At 38.0% G+C, this 18,721-nt stretch overlaps 1 protein-coding gene across 4 annotated transcripts; it reads left to right on the top strand.

Annotated features, from left to right (window-relative positions):
* The first annotated feature begins 226 nt into the window (after window positions 1-226).
* NOAZFP (nucleolar atypical zinc finger) lies at window positions 227-14,816 on the top strand. 4 transcript variants are annotated; one of them, XM_026698089.2, is made up of 10 exons: window positions 227-308; window positions 3,807-3,936; window positions 4,935-4,954; window positions 5,037-5,107; window positions 6,605-6,684; window positions 8,116-8,242; window positions 9,686-9,790; window positions 11,100-11,146; window positions 12,998-13,115; window positions 13,813-14,816. In XM_026698089.2, exons 2-10 carry the CDS (start codon window positions 3,817-3,819, stop codon window positions 14,088-14,090), a joined length of 966 nt encoding a protein of 321 aa, XP_026553874.1. In that variant the 5' UTR covers window positions 227-308; window positions 3,807-3,816; the 3' UTR covers window positions 14,091-14,816. The 4 variants fall into 4 exon arrangements, with proteins under 4 accessions (XP_026553874.1, XP_026553873.1, XP_087792219.1 ...); XM_026698088.2 differs by having other exon boundaries at window positions 227-322; XM_087936093.1 differs by lacking the exon at window positions 227-308 and adding an exon at window positions 732-2,215.
* Window positions 14,817-18,721: the final 3,905 nt, after the last annotated feature.

The following is an 18,721-nucleotide window of genomic DNA, read 5'->3' as shown; positions in this document are numbered from 1 at the left end:
TGAAAGTGCCAAGCTCGACCCGCACCAACACCTCGCCTATTCACCCCACTTTCTCAGCCTACCACCCAGGCGACCTTCCCTTCCTGCTGAGGCTTTAGGTAAACCCCACGCCCCATTTCGCCGCAAACAGCTCCCGACTGAGGGCAAAGCTAAAGCAGGAAGAAGCTGTGGCACCAACCGCGCCTGCTCGCTGGCCTCGAGCATGCTCAGCCTGCGCCAGCAATGCCTTTTGCAGCAGCTGAGGCCGGAGCTAACGCGCGGTTTTCGGCTTCTCTGCGAGGCTGAGCTGCCCTGAAGGGCCTGGAGAGGTGAGCTTAAGGCGGTGAGCGGCGCGGGTTGGGGACGGGTAACTCCCGAGCCGGGGATCGGGATGGGTCTGCAGTCACCCCAGGCAGGCGGATTAAACGAGTGGGGTTCCTCGGGAACGCGGGCGGTGGAGAAGCCTTCTCCAGATTCGTGGTCAGCAAGGCGTCGGGGACCACGGCTCCCGTGATTCCCTGCCAGTTGTGCTGGCTGAGGATTGTGGGAGTTGTAGGCCGAAGCGCCTAGAGGGCGCTCGGTTGGAGGAGCACGGATGCCATCTGGGGCAGGGGTCTCCAACCATGGCTACTTTAAGGCCTGTGGACTTCAACTCCCAGAATTCCTCAGCCAGCAAAGCTGGCTGAGGGATTCTGGGAGTTGAAGTCCACAAGTCTGAAAGTGGCCAAGGTTGGAGACCCCTGATCTGGGGTGTTCCTGGGAAGGAGGACAATAAGAAGCCGCTCTTCCTGCTCTCACAACTGGAAGGACGATCGCCGGGAGCCTGCTCCAGCGCTGCGTAGTTTGTTACTCCGAGCTGAAATCTGGAGTAGTTGCTTCAACTCCCCCTCCCCGTCTTTTCCTTACTCCTTTTCCTTCCCGTTTTTTCAAGGAGTTTCGATGGTTGTGCCTTTGCCTTGTGCTTGATTTAAACCAGTTGTGTCAGGAGGGTTAGGCCTCGAAAGGATTGAATCGGAAGCTCCTTTGAGGCGGGAGTGACTAGGGGTAGTAGGGCTTGGCAACTTTGCAACGTGTAGCATCTTGAAGATACTCTTTATTTTCCGGCGTTAGCTTAGAGGAGTTATTTCTGGAACTTCTTAGGTAGTTAAGAGTGTAGTTAGAGATTGCAGTTGTGCTTTTGGGTTATTTATTTACTGGCATGAAGTGCATTTTGTAATTGAGGAGCATGGAGGTTGTATTTCCAAGCAGTATAAATCATTTAGAACAAGGGTCTCCAACCTTGGCAAATTTAATCCTGGAGAACTTCAACCCCCAGAATAATTCCCCAGCCAGCTTTGCTTTTTGCTTTGCTGGCTGGGGAATTCTGGGAGTTGAAGTCCTCCAGGCTTAAAATTGCCAAAGGTTAGAGACCCCTGGTTTAGGGTCATTCATAGTCTGGCCTGGTCAGGTTTACTGGCCATTTCAAAAGTTTAACAAAACACATCTAGAGGTCAGTGTATTGCAGGGGGCGGGTTGATAATTTTGGCTAAGTTTATTTTATCAATTGAACACTTTTTTCTCTGAATAACAAAAATGTTAACCTCTCCCTTTTTTCTATATAATATTATGGGTTAAAAATTCTTTGTAAGCTAACTAACTCTCCCAATTTTATTCATTATTCTCTTAGTTAATTATTAGACATTGTAGAAAAAATTTATAATTTGAAAGTATTCAATCCATGGTTTGGACATGGTTTGTTTGGTGCTTCCCAGTATTTTGCACAAAGGAATATCATATAACAAGTTAATAAGGTTTGTTTAGTTCCCTGAATATATAACAGAGAGGATGAAACTTCTTGCCCATCTGTATAGTTTTGACACACTATGTATAATAACCTAAATTTAATATTGTTAGACATTTTATTGTCAAGTTTCATTAATTAGGAAGAAAATCTGAACTTATAATATGATATATTCCCCAGAATGATAGTTAGCAGTAAATGTTTTGTTATGTAAGATTATTTTTTTAATGAGAACTAAGTTCAGTGTGGAAAGCTAAGGCGAAAATTAAATCATATAAGTTATAGGTAATTTAAATCTTGCCCATAGTCATAGTAATAAAACATTGTCTGATTATGGTTTTGGATGTTTTTATTTTAAAAAATAGAATTAATGTTTTAATAGACTTTTTCTTTGAAAACTGTTGACAATTTATGGAAAAACAGGACACTTAAAGTGTCAAGCGTGTACATGCAACAGTGAGTATTAAAATATGATTGCCTCAAACGTTTTTAAACTTTTTCTGATTTATTATTAAGAAAATTGATTTTTTGTTTTCAATTTTCTCTGCTCATGTTTTATTATTTTGGTTTGTTATACAAACAGGCAGATATTTAAACAGAATTTGGAACTTTTATCCAATTATCAAGTCCTTATCAAATTCTGGATACCAATTCTTTGGTAAATGTGTTGTATTGTTGCAGGATGTATTCTAAGCAAAGTTGCCTTTTGTATTTGACTGGTGATGATTCTGAACAATGGTATTCAAGTGGTGCTCCAGATATTTGTGGTTGCACCCAAGGCGCCTATTACTATTGATATTATTTTTTATTTCTTTTGCCGTAGTCATTCTACTATTTGCAAACATTCTATTTGCAAATCTGTGTTTTTTGTGATTTTTGCCAGTTCCTCTCTTCTTCTCTGCTGTCTGACTCTCAGTGACTCTAGGCTTGCTCTTCTGAACCAATTCTTGAATTTGCAATTAAATGTTTTCAGGATTTAGCTAAATTAACTCAGCTTGCACAGTTGTCCAGTAAGAGCCATGATGGCGCAGTGGTTAGAATGCAGTATTGCAGGCTAATTCTGCTGACTGCTAGGGGTTTGATCTTCACCAGCTCAAGGCTGACTCAGCTTTCCTTCCTTCCGAGGTCGGTAAAATGAGGATCCAAATTGTTGGGGGCAATATGCTGACACTGTAAACAGCTTAGAGACTGTTGCAAAGCACTATGAAGCTGTATACAAATCTAAGTGCTATTGCTATATTACTAAGGCGGTATTGGTAATGTAAAAAAGCAGCACAATACATATGATTATTGAGAGAACTGCAGAACAATGGATGGCTTTTTTCTGGATAAAGCTTATTTTCCAGTGCAGGAAATTTCATTAGAATTGTCCTGGTTCTGGACATACTGTGTGTTATATATACTCATTAGAATACATACATTAACAAATACTGTATATTAAAAACTACATAATTTTTCTTGATGACAAATCCAGACATTTAAATATGAGTTGGAGAGAAATTCTTCCAATAAGTTCAAAATGGTAATTTCAGTATCTTTGGTATTCAGACCATATTTCAGTTGGATTCATTCACATGCCCTTAACCATAATGTGATTTATTTGATCTTGCTTAGCATGTTGTTTAATTTTTGGTTTTTCTGGCAAGACATTGTTCAGCAAATGATATTTTTGTCGACTCCAACTTGCACTTCCAACTTTTTAGTTGCCAATTTTATTGTATGATGTAGTCAAATCCTTTCTATTTCTGTTAGACAATTTATTTTCATTCTATGTTCACTTTTTGTCCCAGTGCCTCATAATTTTAAGAACAAGAGTAGAATTTCCTAATTAAGAGACTATAGTAGTTGTTGGCTGCTGAGGAGGGTAATAATCTTATCACCATTTGGGGACCAGTGGCTAAGAATGGCCATTGTAAATTTAATAGTTCTACAACTTTGCATCTGAGTATTTTTATGGATTCTTTAATAAAAATTCAGAATAGAGGCATGTATTCGTGATGGAAAATATGGGGCAAACTAATCTTGATAAATGTTTTTTTTTTTCCAGAAAGTGAAAAATGCCTAAGAAGAAGACAGGTGCACGCAAGAAAGCTGAAAGTCGGAAGGAACGGGAAAAACAAAATAGAGCTTTAAGGGCTAATATTGATTTGGCCAAACATCCCTGCAATGCTTCAATGGTAATATTTAGTTCTTTAAGCTTTTTCTGTGCCAGATGTCTAATAAAATAATAGAATGCTAAAAGTAATCTTCCTTTGTTCGGCACAGAAGTATGGTTGGGTCAAATATTTTCAAACTTTCTTACACTAAGGAGAATACATGTGTAACCTTATAAAACTCACTAATTGTTAACACATAAGAAAAGTACATCTAAAACTATTATAGTAGACAAGGAGCATCCCTTTACCTTCTCTTTCAAGGATGCTGGTGTATGGATGACTTCAGAGGGAAAAAGGTGAAGGATCCAGGCTTCATTTTCCTGAATTTTTTAAAAATGTGTATAAAGATGGCCAAACTCAAACTGGCCTGAAATCATATTCCAGAACTGATTTTTGGATTATTCGGTCTTATACTAAACAGATATAGTAGGAATTACCTAGAAGATACTTGATAAGGTCAGCCAATGATGGGTCATTTTCAATTGCTATCCCTTGGAGATATTCTCAGCCCTTTGGAGAAGCTTAGAAATGATTCCGTCCTTCTCTGGAGCTGCCTTTCGTCCAATTTTAGTAATTGTAAAGGATACAATTGTTGGCTGTGGTATCAACTTCATTCTGTCTGGGTGTGGATGAAAGGGGGTTAAGAAGCCCTTTTTATCTAAGATTGGAGAGGCAGAAACTGCCTAGATTATTGCAAAAGGTTTACTGGCAATAAAAAGAAAAGGGTTGAGCCCCCAAATTGTGAATTTTTTTTTGCTGGAGATGCTTCAGGAAAACCTGGACTGACCTTTGTAGTGTGCTTTTTGAACTGCTGGGGCCTTAAAGATTATCAGTAAAAATGAAACAACATATTCAATACTAAGATGTTAGTACAGGTCTCAACAGAGTAAGGAATGGTATAGAAAGATGAAAGATAGTTTGGCTCTTATGATTGCCTCTCCAAAGTATGATGTACATTGCATTACAAATTTGACAACCCTAAAATATGGACATAAAAACCCTCTTTCTTTCTGTTACAGGAATGTGACAAATGTCAAAGGTAAATATTCATTTTCAGGATTTTACGTACAATTCAAAATTGTTTAGCTATTTGTTTCATCCTGTTTTATTTATTTTAACAGGCGGCAGAAAAATAGAGCTTTTTGCTACTTTTGCAACTCTACTCAAAAATTACCCATTTGTGCACAGTGTGGTAAGTGCGCCCAGTTTAACATTTTGATTACTGAGTTGCAGCAGTAGATTTCTGCTTGAAGTTAGTTTCTTTTCTTCTGATTTCGTGTTTCAAAGGTGATCAGTCTTTCGTTCTTTTGCTTCTTTAGGTATAGTGGTTTTAGGTATAATTATTTAGGTATTGTGATATGAGATATTGAATTAAGATGAAGCGAATTCCAGTGTCCAGCAGTGGCTTGGAGGTATACGTGCATACAGGGCTATTATGGCTATTATGGATATTCTGAGAAGTTTTCCTCTGTTCAATAAACACCATCATCAGCTTGCTAAGCAAAGGAGTGCCAAAAATGCAAAAGCAATGATGTATGGGGAAAGTGCAGAAGCTTCCATAGTAGGAACACAAAGTTCCCAGCTAATCCAGAATTAGGGCACAGTTCTATAAAGCAATATTATTTTATTAAAAGAAATACAGAAATTATCGAAACAGGAAAGAGGATTTTTAAAAAAATATATTTTATTTTTAAAAAACAAAAATACAAATCTCTATTCTCTATTCACTATATTGCAACCAAATTTGTTTTGACTCATTTGACAGAGATAGTCAACTGATGGATTTAGGCCAGGCATTCAGAACACTGAACAATATCAGCAACAATATCAGTAGACACATCAGTAGAAAATCTATTAAAAAGTGGACCACAAAAACAGAATCACTGGTTGTCATGTACAGTTCAAATCACTCAAGGACAATATTAATATCTTTTGGCCTTTACTGGGTGGTAAGACTGCACTTTCGCACGTAAGATTAGAAGCACCTTACTTGCTCTTCCTCTAATGTGATATATGTCATCCGGTGTCAACAGTGCCTGTCTGGAGTCTTTGTATGACAGGCCAATCTTTGAGCAAAAGAATTAACGGGCACAGGTTTGACACCAAGACTCAAGGACCATTTCAACCTGCTAGGACAATCCATTGCCAAAATCAAAGTGACCATTATGGAAAAACACACTTAACACATGATTGAGTGAGATATTGCTGATCTTATGTACATCAAAAGGTTTCAGTTTACTTAAAAATGTCAACTTCAGGTATTTTTTTAAACACACTAGAGTTGTTAATTGATAAGGTACTTGTAATCTGTCTCAAATGTAATCTGTATCTGCCTAACTGGCCATCACCCATTAAATTCTATATCAGTATAGCTACTCCTTGCTTCTGATGAAATAAACTGCAACTCGTGAAAGTTGTGCCTTTTAATAAAACTTGTTCATTGGAAAAAGTGCCACTAAACTCTTGAGTTTCATTGAGCAAGAAGAAGAGGAAAGAAAGTATCTCTCCTAGATTGATTCATCTGTCATGTGGCTCATACATCCCATGTTTTAAAACAAAAAGGAATCTTTCCCCAAATTATTAATTTGGTATGTACACTAACAACTAAAAGTTAATAGAATTAAATGAAATGTATTAACTGAATGACATTAATCCTTCTTAAATAATATTTTTATGTCTTTTGTAATAGGAAAGACAAAATGTATGATGAAGTCCTCAGACTGTGTCATAAAACATGCTGGAGTGTATAGCACTGGACTTGCAATGGTGGTATGTATCTGAAGTCAATTACAGTACATGGCTAAGGTTTATGGTGGATTAATTATTGCAGAAAGGACTTTGTTTGGCAGCATTGGTGTCTTCTGGGTAGCAAAATTTAGGATTGGAATATTTGAATGGGCATTTGTGCATCTCAGTGAAATCAATTCAGCTGAATTTAGAATGAACTGGATTGTGCCCACCTTATGAAAGTATTAATGGACAGGTAGTCCTCAACTTACATCAGTTTGTTCAGTGACAGTTCAAAGTTACAGCAGCACTGAAAAAAACTTAGTTATGATCACCCTTATGACCATTGCAGCATCCCCATGATCACATGATCAGAACTCAGGAGTTTGGCAAGCAACCCATATTTATGACGGTTGCCATTATCTTGGCGTCATGTGATCACCTCTTACAATCTTCCGATAAGCAAAGTCAAGGGGGAAACAAGATTCACTTAATCATGTTAGTAACAACTGCATTGATTCACTTCACAGCTGTGGCAAGAAAGGTTGTAAAATGAGGCAAACCGCACTTAACAAATGTCTCACTTAGCAACAGAAATTTTGAGCTCAATGGTGGTCGTAACTCGAGGACTACCCGTATTTGATTTGAGAGAGTGAACTAGCCTGGAGTCTTAACTACTATTACTGTTAATCTTCTCATCACTCCTTATCACCCATCCCCTCCCACTTGTGACTGTAGGACTGTAACTTTGTCGCTTGTATCCTTACAATTTATATTAACTGTTTCCTAGTATGATTTGACTGCTTATTGAACCCTATGACTATCATTAAATGTTGTACCTTATGATTCTTGACTCTTGACAAATGTATCTTTTCTTTTATGTATACTGAGAGCATTTGCACCAAGACAAATTCCTTGTGTGTCCAATCACACTTGGCCAATAAAGAATTGAACTCTACTCTACTCTACTCTACTCTACTCTACGCCATTCCATTCCATTCCATTCCATTCCACTCTATTAAAATGGAAATAAAAGCAAAATTAGGTAGATGGGCTTCTTCATGTTCCCTTCCCTTCCCTTGGGTAAGATCTTGGCATTTAGGCCCGAAAGGTGATTGTTGAAAACTGGCCTCATACAAAGTTGTTTCTTCCCATTTTTTTTTACACATTCTGGTTAGGCAGGAAGTGTAGAAAGGATTGATCCATCCAAGGAAAGTTGCCAGGAACTCTTGGTGTGCTTTGGCACTTCCACCTGGCCTAACAGCATTCTCCAGCTCTATGTTTTATGACTTTGTGTCAAGAATGGGTAGAGTTGATGCTAAATTAAAGGTGCCACTGAAGATTAAGAATTGAGAAAGGAGTACACTGGTGGGGATTTACCGTCCCTGGAAATTCATGTGTAGTCAAGGTAAATGTCTTTCATTAGAAGTCAGGTATAGCTGATAATAAATCTTGTTACCTCTTTTTTCACAGGGGGCAATATGTGATTTCTGTGAAGCTTGGGTTTGCCACGGCAGAAAATGTTTGAGCACCCATGCCTGCATCTGTCCTCTGGCTGATGCAGAATGCATTGAATGCGAGAGAGGGGTCTGGGATCATGGTGAGTTTTGTCTTGGTGAGAAGGAACCAAATTAATGTAAATTATCTTTCTTGCAATTTCTCCAACTGTTCTTTATTGTATATGTGTTTGTATATGTGTGCGCGTGTGCGCACACACAAACCTCTGTGGTGAAGTTGATTGCAGTCCATGAAATTCATGCAATGATGTTTTAAATCTTTCATGTTTTCCGTGAGACTTTTCATTGTGACTACTAATTCTGTTATGCAGGCAGTCCTCGACCTATGACCACAATTGAGCCCCAAATTTCTGTTGCTAAGCAAGACAGTTATTAACTGAGTTTTGCCCCACTTTACAACCTTTCTTGTCACAGTTGTTAAGTGAGTCACTGCTATTAAGTTAATACAGTTGTTAAGTGAATCTGCTTTCCCCATTGACTTTGCTTGTCAGAAGATCGTAAAAGGTGATCACGTGACCCTGAGAGCTTCATAAGTATGAGTCAGTTGCCAGTCTTCTGAATTTTGATCCTGTGACCATGGGGAGGCTACAACGGCTATAAGTGTGACCATAAGTCAGTTTTTTCAGTGCTATTGTAACTTCAAACTGTCACTAAATGAACTGTTGTAAGTCAAGGACTGCCTGCATGTTAATATTTTCATACAGTGGACATAATGCAGTCCCATTCTAAATTCATCTGAATTGGGATTAGGGTTAAGGTTAGCCTACTTGGAGTCATGACTAAAAACCAATGCTAAGGTTTCCTAGAGGTTTTCGAAGGAAAGGGAAATTGACAGCTTTTCATTTGGAGCTGTTTGTGGACCAGAGTAAAATATTGGAGTTGGCCATGACTCCCAAATAGCAATAGCAACAGCACTTGGGCTTATATACCGCTTCACAGTGCTTTACAGCCCTCTCTAAGCGGCTTACAGAGTCAGCATATTGCCCCCAACAATCTGGCTCCTTACTGACCTCAGAAGGATGGAAAGCTGAGTCAAATTTGAGCCGATGAGGTTTGAACTGCCGAATTGCTGGCAACAGGCACTCAGCGGAAGCGGCCAGCTGTACTGCTTTCCACGGCTGGAATCACAGCGGCTTGGCCAACCGTCGTGCCCTAACCCACAGCTCATTGACTGCTAAGTAGACCTAACCCTAACTCTAGATTTATTTAGTGACTTTGAATAGTCACTAAATGAATGGTTGTAAATTGAGGACTATCTGTATTATTTTTATTTAAACAAAATTAAAACTTTATATATTTAGATATGTAAGAAAGGAGGATGCAATTTTACACAGTTATCTGGTAAAACACGTTGTTGTACAATAGTGCGACTATTGAGTTAGCATGCATGGTAAATAAACTATAAAGTCATTTTTTTTTGTATTGTCTTTGTTCAGATTTTCTTTGTCTTCAGTTTTCATAGCCTGAGGTAGGATATGCTGCAATTGGTTTTGTTCAATCTGCACTCTTTTCACTGAACCCTACAGGTGGCAGGATATTTAGCTGCTCCTTTTGCCACAATTTCCTTTGTGAGGATGATCAGTTTGAGCATCAAGCCAGCTGCCAAGTTCTGGAAGCTGAAACCTTTAAATGTAAGCTTTACTCCTAATGGCTCTGTTATCAAATTAAGCGTGCTTTTAACTGTTTCTGTGATTTAGCTCAAATCCAAAGGGCCGTTCAGTAATCAATTTCAAATTGATGACTTAAAAAGTAGTATGAAATGGGAAATGTCTGGCCCTGTTACTTTCATGACTGAATAAGGGAGTTGTAAGGGACCTTGAATATTTTCTAATCCAATCCCCTGCTCAAGTAGGAAACGCCATAGCATTTCAGGTAAATAGTTGTCCAGTCTCCTCTTAAAAATCTGTAGTGTTGGAGCATTCACAACTTCTTGGAGGCAAGTTGTTCCATTGATTAATAATTCTAACTGTCAGGAAATTTCTCCTTAGTTCTTGGATCTCTCCTTGATTAATTTCCATCCATTGTTTCTTGTTCTGCCTTCTGGTGCTTTGGAGAATAGACTGGCCCGGTTTCTGAGGTATAATGCTAGCTACATTTGAAACAAATTTGTACGCATAATGCCCAAGTTTGAGGAGGTGTTGTTTAAAGAAAGGCAGCAAAAAGACTGAAGCTTAAACTACAGTAGCTTCTCTTTGCAGATTCTGATCTTGGAAGAGTAGATCACTTTTTTTATAAAGGCTGCAGTTTCTGTATCAGAAGCCAGGCACAAAAAACTGTGTCCACTTCATGTAGATCTAATAAAAGACTGCATTAGGCGTAAAATGCTTTATTCAGTTTTGGCTTAGCCAATGATGTAAACCTGCTGTGGTTTGCAAACAAGAGCTTATGAATTCTGTGTGGTCTAAGTTTAACCTTGTTTAAAAAGTGAGTAGTTTGCTATACTACATTCTTTTACAACTATAGAAAATTGTTTTTTTGTTTGTAGTTTCTGTTGCTTTATTGGGCCCTAAGTAAATCTGTTTCTATGTAAATCTGTCTTATCCAGAACTGCCTGAATTTTTCTATCACCCTCACATCTCTTGTCGTTTAGTCCAGTGCTGCTTTTTTTTGTCTTTGCGTGAACAGTCTGTCCTGAAATTGGACACGGGGAAGGGGCGGTTCTTCTCATCAGGTGCCTTTGGGTGATCGTTGGAGTCTCTGGTCTTAGATCCGGACTCCTGCAATTTGCTACTGAAATGAAGCTGCTCTCGGTGCCTCATTAAAATCCCCATTTTTTCCTCATCTCTAAGTGTTCAGTTCCATTGTACTTTGCTGAGGGAGAGCCTAAGGTGGTCCATTGAAGTAAAGAGTTGACCTTGATTTAAAAGACAACAAGAAAAAAGAGGGCAAAGCAACAAAAACTCTTCTCATTCAGCCATGCCTTTTTATCTTGCCTGTTAGGTGTTTCCTGCAATCGACTGGGGCAGCATTCATGTCTCCGCTGTAAGGTACAAGCAAAAACATTTCCAAGTAAATGTATCCCATTTCGTATTCACAGGCTTTCAACCTGCTGGCAGCTCTCATAATTCATTTTCCATAATACATTAAAAATGCTTTGTGGTGTTTTTTTGTAATGGTCTGTGTCCTGTTTCTATTATACTTTGATTAACTTTCATGCTGTGATTTTAATGTGATGGTAAAACTTTCCCTCCAGTTCCCATAAAACACCAGCACCTGCCCTGGATTATTGTCCGGGCTACCATCTGCTGGTTTCCTTTCATTCAAAGCATTGTAGGTTTTCGTATCAACCTGGATATTTCTGTAGCAGTTGCTTATAACTAGTATTGCTAAAATCATACCTCATTATGCTGCATCTCCTCCATTTTGTTACACCTACTACCCTTCAGGGAATTCTGGAAAATGAATTATTTCATTGTCTTCAGGCATCCATGCTGTTCTGGATTCTCCAGCTATTTAAAAGTGATAGCATTTCCTGCAGGGTGGTTGACTTTTTTTGTAGCCTCAGCATTTGTTAATAGGGGCAGAATGAATGCCTATGACATCATTATCTGTAAAACAGATAGGTACAATTATTTGACAGGAGAAAGGTATCACTTGTTTTATTCTGTGTTTTTAGTGTTACAGAATGTCATTTTACTGATTCAAAAGATCAGTTGATCTTTTGATAGAGCAGTCCTATACTTCATTACAATTAATCCTCAACTTACAACTGTAATTGAATCTGGAATTATGGTCATAAATCATAGTGATCGTAAGTTGCAACACATGACCAGGCCCAATTTTTAGAACATTTTTTGTGGTATGAAGTGAATGCCTCAGTTGTTAAGTGATTTCCCCCAAATTGGTGTTTTTGTTGAAACCAGAAATAAACACTGGAAACTGTCCAAAAATATTGCAAATTGCAGTCACATGACCATGGGACAATATAAACAGCCATAAAGGTGAGCTGATTGCTAGGCACCCAAAATCATATGATCATAGGAAGAGTAAGGTCATAACTTAAAACAGTCATTACGCAACTGGTAATAAGTCAAGGACTACCCATATCTCCTGTCTTTCCCTCCGATTGGGGTGACACTCCACAGTCAGAGTTGGTTCACACTCTGAGGATTCTTCTGGCCTCGGCCTTCTGCTTGAAGAGCAGTTCTAGCCATGGCCAGGAGGCCCTTTGCATAAATATAACTTGTACACTAATTGTGCCCTTTCCTAGTTTGGGTGGGATTGTTCATGGTCTTTCCTTGTCTTTGTCACCTCCCAATTAGACTATTGTAATATGCTCTACATGGGAGCTGCCCTTAAAGAGCATCAGAAGCTTCAGCTAGTTCATAATGCAACACCATGGACGATATTGGGTAGATCATGGTATATCTCTGTAACACCGGTGCTATGTGGCTCCCACTAGGTTCCCAGGTGTTAGTTATCACCTTTGAATCCTACATGGTATGGGGCAGCTTATTTGCAACATTGCCTAGCCACAATTGTTTCTACTTGTCTCACTAGATCTAACAGGGTTGGCAAGTCCTCTCAGTAAAAGAGTATTATTACACGATGGGGTCTTACAAGCAGGTCTTCTTTGTTATGGTGCTTGCCTTGTGGGACAGCCTCCCTACACAGATAATGACGGCCTTGGCCCTGTGATCTTTAGGGTGGGAAAATAAAGACTTGAGGGGTATGAATGGAGGTAGCATTAATGGATAGTTATTCATGAATGTGAGATTTATTGGATGCTCAGGGCTGCTTTTCATTTCAATAAGTTTTAAAGTAATTGTGGGGGTTGTTTTTACTTTCATTGGTCACCAAAACACTCATTTTTACTGATGTATGAATTATACCTACAGGCATGCTTCTGTGATGATCATACAAGAAGCAAGGTTTTCAAACAAGAAAAGGGAAGAGAGCCTCCATGTCCTAAGTGTGGGCATGAAACACAACAAACCAAGGACCTGAGCATGTCAAGTAAGTTTTCCTTCCAAGATTTGTACTTTTCACACCCAGTAGAATGGAAGTAATGATCTACTTAAGTTTGGCTGACATAACAGAGTGTGTAGCATTGTACTGTCATTTAAAAATGTTTATTCTGAATTTAAAGGTAGTTTTCATACTTTTTGCCTTAGGGGAAGCTTTTGTCACATTCCTACAAACACATAACCTGGTTTAATGACAACTTCAGTGACTATTCAAACTTACAACTGCATTAGCGGTACTTACAACTAGTTCTGATACTCATGACCATCACAGCAATCCTGCAATCACATGTTCATGAATTGCAACCTTCCCTGCAGGCTTCCAACAAGCAAACATAATGGGGAAGCCGCCAAAAATTTGCAAGTTGTGGTATGCGAGGTCCTTGGTTATTGATGACTGCCAGAATTATTGCTAAGCGGCACATTCAGCATGGCCTTTTGATTTAGGACATCAATTACTGAGGGAATTTCCAGGATCAATTAGCATCAATAAGCAAGGACAACCTGTACACCAGTTCTTTAATTTATTTTTTCTAAATTTTTGGTGCATCCATGATGCTCCATAGAAAACCTATGAAAAATTTTCATGCTTTTCCGTCAAGTATCCAATATCTATAGCACTTTCCTTGATACATAGATAAGCAAAATATAACAGAAACTTCTGTACCTTTCTCCATTTCTTTTTCCAGCTCGCTCTCTGAGATTTGGCCGTCAGACAGGAGGCGAAGAAAGTGATGGGGCTTCTGGTTATGATGTCTATTGGAAGAATCTTGCATCTGGCAGAGGTGTTGATACTGGAGATAATGATGAAGAATATGATGATTATGAGGCAGAGGATGATGAAGATGATGATAATGAGGAAGGAGGGAAAGATTCGGAATCAGAGGCAACTGATATGTTCAGCAACTTGAATTTAGGAAGGACCTACGCTAGTGGTTATGCACACTATGAAGAATCTGCTGAATAACGCTACTGTCCTTAGCACACTTAGCAAGAACTAAATCCCCTTGAACTTAGTCGTACTTCCCTTTGGGGTAAGATCTGTGCTTAGGTCTAGTTCTAGGCCTTGCTTAGAAAGAAATAAACAGTGAGAAGGTCTCTGTATGTGCTTAGTGAAATTTATGTGGGGCATTGGTATAATAGAGGGACGCTTTGAATAGGAAAGCTTATTAGGCAATAAAGGAATGGAACAGTTGAATGATCAGGATTTGGTCCAATGGAGCATCCTGTATGGGCATTCACATGATATTAGGGGACCACCTATTCTTTCTGCCCATTCAGGACAATAGTGTGAGGAGATTAAGACAATATTTACTTCCATGCAGTCATCAAGTGTGAAGTTCTTGAGTAATTCTGGTGGTTGGTTTTGACATCATGCTCCATAAACTAAGAAAATCAGTCTTTCTGTATCAAAAGTTATTTCCTGTCAGGTGCAAATGATTTCCCCCCCATAAATATTGATCTAGCTTTGGCAATGGGGAAATGCAAGCTATTGTAGTTGAATATATAAATTGAAATTAAATTTACTTTGGTGGTTGTGTCAGCAAGGCTGATCAATACATTTCCTTGCAATTTACTTCTGTAACACGTATCAGTTCTTGCCATTTTGACATGCTATACATTAATTGGAAATTTGCAGCCACCTGCAATGTGATCTAAATGAATTTTTGATTTTCTATTTGTCACCATAAAACTGACGCTGCATCTGTCAATCATATTCACATTCTGTATTTTGTATATTTTCCTGCAAGAGGGCAGTGAATCCGTGGATATAAGAGGGAGTTTTCAAATCAGTAAAAGTGAAAAATGAAATAGTGGGACAGAACCTAAATACCTATATTTTTAGTATGGATAAATTGGCCTTTCCCACCTGGTAACGGGGAGAGATAGATTACCGTTCTTGCCAGTTTCAATCAGTGTGATGGAAAATGAAATACAATATGCCTAGAAAGTTCAAAATTGTGAAGAACTCTCCTGTGTTACACCCATTGCTGTGTTCATCCAAACTCACATGTACACTGAGTCTATCAAAAGAATCTTCATAGCTGTGCTATGCATACAGTGGAGATATACATCATTGGCTCTGCTATTTGAAGAAATTCCAATTATGTGACTAGCCAAAATTAAAGTAGTAGTTGAAAATGAAAACTAGAATAAAATTGGTGTGGCAATTATATTTGCAAGCAGTGGGGAAGAATAATCGGGCAAGTGTTAACCCTATTTTTTAATGTTTTACATGTGCAATCATGACTAAAACACTCACTGTAATTGTTCCTGTTTAATTAATAGTATTTTCATAATATAGGGCTATCAATTCTAAATAGAAAAGCTAATAGGGAAAAAAGCACATATTTATCAAAATGGAGGTGCATCCAAGAAGACATCAGTGATTGATTGTATTAACTGAAGGAAGCTACATTGTTGATAAAAATAACACTGCAGACAAAATTAATTGGAAAGGGTAGCTATAGGTAATAATAGGTAATAAGTGTTGTAGACAAATGGAATAATATCAGGCATCCTTTCCATACTGTCACATCTTCTAGAACAAGAGGCTTTCCAAGCTCAGAACTATAAGGAGCAAATCCAGAAATGAGAAAACAGTGGTGTAATTTTTGGATTGGATTTTTAGGAGCAGAGTGACAGGTTCAAAAGACATTTATGATCCATTTTAAATGTCAGGCACCTATTGCCAAACATTAAAGGCCAAAATATTGTACCACTGTTATTGCAGCTGAGTGTTAGTTGAACCTGAGGTATGAAGGAGATTGCTACCAGCCGGTGATTTCTCCCTGCTTTAAGATCTGTGTTAGGTTAGAAATGACATTTGATATAACTTCCTTAAGTCTGTTTGTTTGAACCCCTGAACCTGTCCAATACCTGCTAATTGGCTTCTTCAATAATGTGGCTATTAATAAGGACACTGAAAGATGATTCAATTTGTCACTAACTTCTTATGAAAACAGCTAATGTTCATAATTAGCCTGCGAGTTCACTCACAGTTATATGTTTCATAGTTGGTCGTTTCAGGAACTGACTTCAAAGCAGAATTCACACGAAAGGCATGCTTCCTGCTAGCCATCAAACCAAGAATTGGATGAGTAGCATTTTGGGTAGGAAGGGGATACTTCATCCTGTGTATGGAGAAAGGCTTAACCCAGTTACAAAAGCATCCAAACAAGTCCCTGGAAGGAGCAAAGGTTCTGATCTTGGAAATAGGTAGCATATTTCAGATTAGAAAAGACAGTGCTTGTGGGACGCATAAAGAATGAATCAATCCTGCATCAGTTTGCTAAGCCAAACAATAGATGAAAACTAAGCAAATAGTTGTCATAAGGACAAAGACAATTATATGCATATAAACAGAGGTGGGGTACACTTACGTTACCAACCAGCAAACTGGTTGTGAGCATGCACCTCATAAATGTTTTGTTATCTTGATAGTTCATTTCATTTAACCCTCTCTGTATTCTATTGTGGTTCTTGAATTACAATACAGTAAATGGACAACTATGTAATTAAAATCAATTTAAAACTTAGGTTTTAAATTTTATGTTTTACTCATGTAGTTATTTCTAGCAAATTTACCTAGTAATAGTACATGTTTTTCTGTGAATAACTAGTTCAATGGCTATATAAAGTAGCATATTCAGAAATATTGCACAATGTCTGTTCAACCGTTGTCTGCTGAAGCAATTTATTTCTAGCTCAACTCTTGGACAACCAAAAATGTTGCAAATCCAATTTTCCAACTGAAACACTGGAGTTCTGCAGAGCTTGGAGATTTGGCTGTTTTCATATCTTGACAGTTCATTTCATTTAACCCTCTCTATTCTATTGTGGTTCTTGAATTACAATACAGTAAATGGACAACAATGCAATTAAATCAATTTAAAACTTAGGTTTTAAATTTTATGTTTTACTCGTTATTTCTAGCAAATTTATCTAGTAATAGTACATGTTTTTCTGTGAATAACTACAGTTTAATGTGGCTATATAAAGTAGCATATTCAGTACAATTCCAGTTAAAATATTAGTATTATGTAATAAGTCCTCTAAGATAAAATTCAGTGATAGATTAAATTAAAAATAAAAACAGAATTATATTTATTGTAAGTCCCTCTTAAAAATTGGAAAAGAGTAAGATTTTGTTTGGCATCTAAAAGCCAAAGTGCTGAGCCAAGTTTCTGTTTTGAAATTAATTACAAACTAAAAATAAATCATTCTAAATTAGAAATGATCATGTCTAAGTCAGAATACATGAGCCGAAGACAAAATAAAAGTAGGATTGTGCAACAGCTTGTAGGGTGTAAAATCAGAAAGTTTTAATTGAAGTCAAGCCATTTCTTTCAGGCAGCTTTAAGTTTCTTCTTCCTAACCAATAGCTTCAAAAAATTGGATAGATAAGGCCTGAAATCTCATAGAGAAGGTATTTCACAACTAAGGAGTCAGCCATGAGAAATTCAATCTTGGAATGCATACAAAGTACAGAATGCAAAGGAATACAATGAAGTTTGATACAATGAAGGCATCAGTAAAGCATGACATCAAGAGACAACTTTCATCATATCCCTGAAGGAGCACAATTCTTATGGATAGGCAATTTAAAAAAAATATCTTCCCTCTGGCACTTCTGAAGGAATAAATATCACATTGTTCCAGTTTCTTCTATGTCTACAGTAAACCTATAATACTGTGAGGTCCGAGGCGCATTTCAGAAAGTAGCTTATGGGCTGATCTGCTGGCAATTTACCAGCTCTGCCTAGATCAGCATAATATTTAATCAGGACTGGTCTATTGGTAATTTAGGAGTTCTGCTTAGGTCAGCCTAATATATTATTTAATAAGTAATGTTGTAGGATCCAGCCCCTCTTTAGTTCTTGAAAAAAAGATCATATGCTTATCATTTATTTATAAAGATTTCATCCACTGAAACTTAAGAGTTATCCAAGGGGCAAGGGCCTCGGTGAGGACTAGAAGAAGAAAATAATCGGAACCCAACTGGTATTACTTTCATCATAGAAATCATCATCATTCAAGAGGAGGGGGACATTAGAGGCACAAATCACCTGAAGAAACACTTTAGATAATCTTAACTAGACTCATAATGTTCCCCTCTTGTCCTGTAAAAATACAAGTTGGCTTTTGTGCATTTAGTTTAACATTAGTGTCATGTACCCTTCAGTTATTTCAGCCTAAAGTACCATCCTCAAGTACTTAAAGCATGAAACCTGCGCGATCTAAATCTTGTTGATACGCCAAGAATAGTTTTTAGTCCTGGCAAACACCACAACGTTAGTTTTAAGAGTAAAATTGATCTCCAATTGGTAATCTGCACTATTGAGCAAGGAATCATAATGCTTTCTTAAGGCCACAGGGGGCCCTAAAAAGGATCCTAGCATTGTCAAAATTGAGATAACCCAGTCAGTTACACACCACTTTTCTTCTCTTAATTCTGTGATTTTTATGGGCGGCCCAATTTTGCGTTTATGGGTCATATTAAACAATGGGTTGACTAGCATGGTTTATTGAATATGTCATCAAATCATAAGTCATGGTATACAAACTACAATGGATTTGCCATGGTGTACAAGCTAC

Source organism: Pseudonaja textilis, chromosome 6, assembly GCF_049901715.1.
Source record: "Pseudonaja textilis isolate UNSWEBS1 chromosome 6, rPseTex1.2, whole genome shotgun sequence".
NCBI lineage: Eukaryota > Metazoa > Chordata > Lepidosauria > Squamata > Elapidae > Pseudonaja > Pseudonaja textilis.
Note: the sequence above shows the minus strand (reverse complement) of the source record. Positions and strands in the feature narration are given on the sequence as shown.

What these genes read in the sequence shown, in the direction of transcription:
- NOAZFP (XM_026698089.2), top strand. Translation starts at nt 3,817, where the DNA reads ATGCCTAAGAAGAAGACAGGTGCACGCAAGAAAGCTGAAAGTCGGAAG. An exon ending in ACCCATTTGTGCACAGTGTG is followed by an intron (nt 5,108 to 6,604) that starts GTAAGTGCGCCC and finishes CTTTTGTAATAG; the next exon opens with GAAAGACAAAATGTATGATG. An exon ending in ATTCATGTCTCCGCTGTAAG is followed by an intron (nt 11,147 to 12,997) that starts GTACAAGCAAAA and finishes TTATACCTACAG; the next exon opens with GCATGCTTCTGTGATGATCA.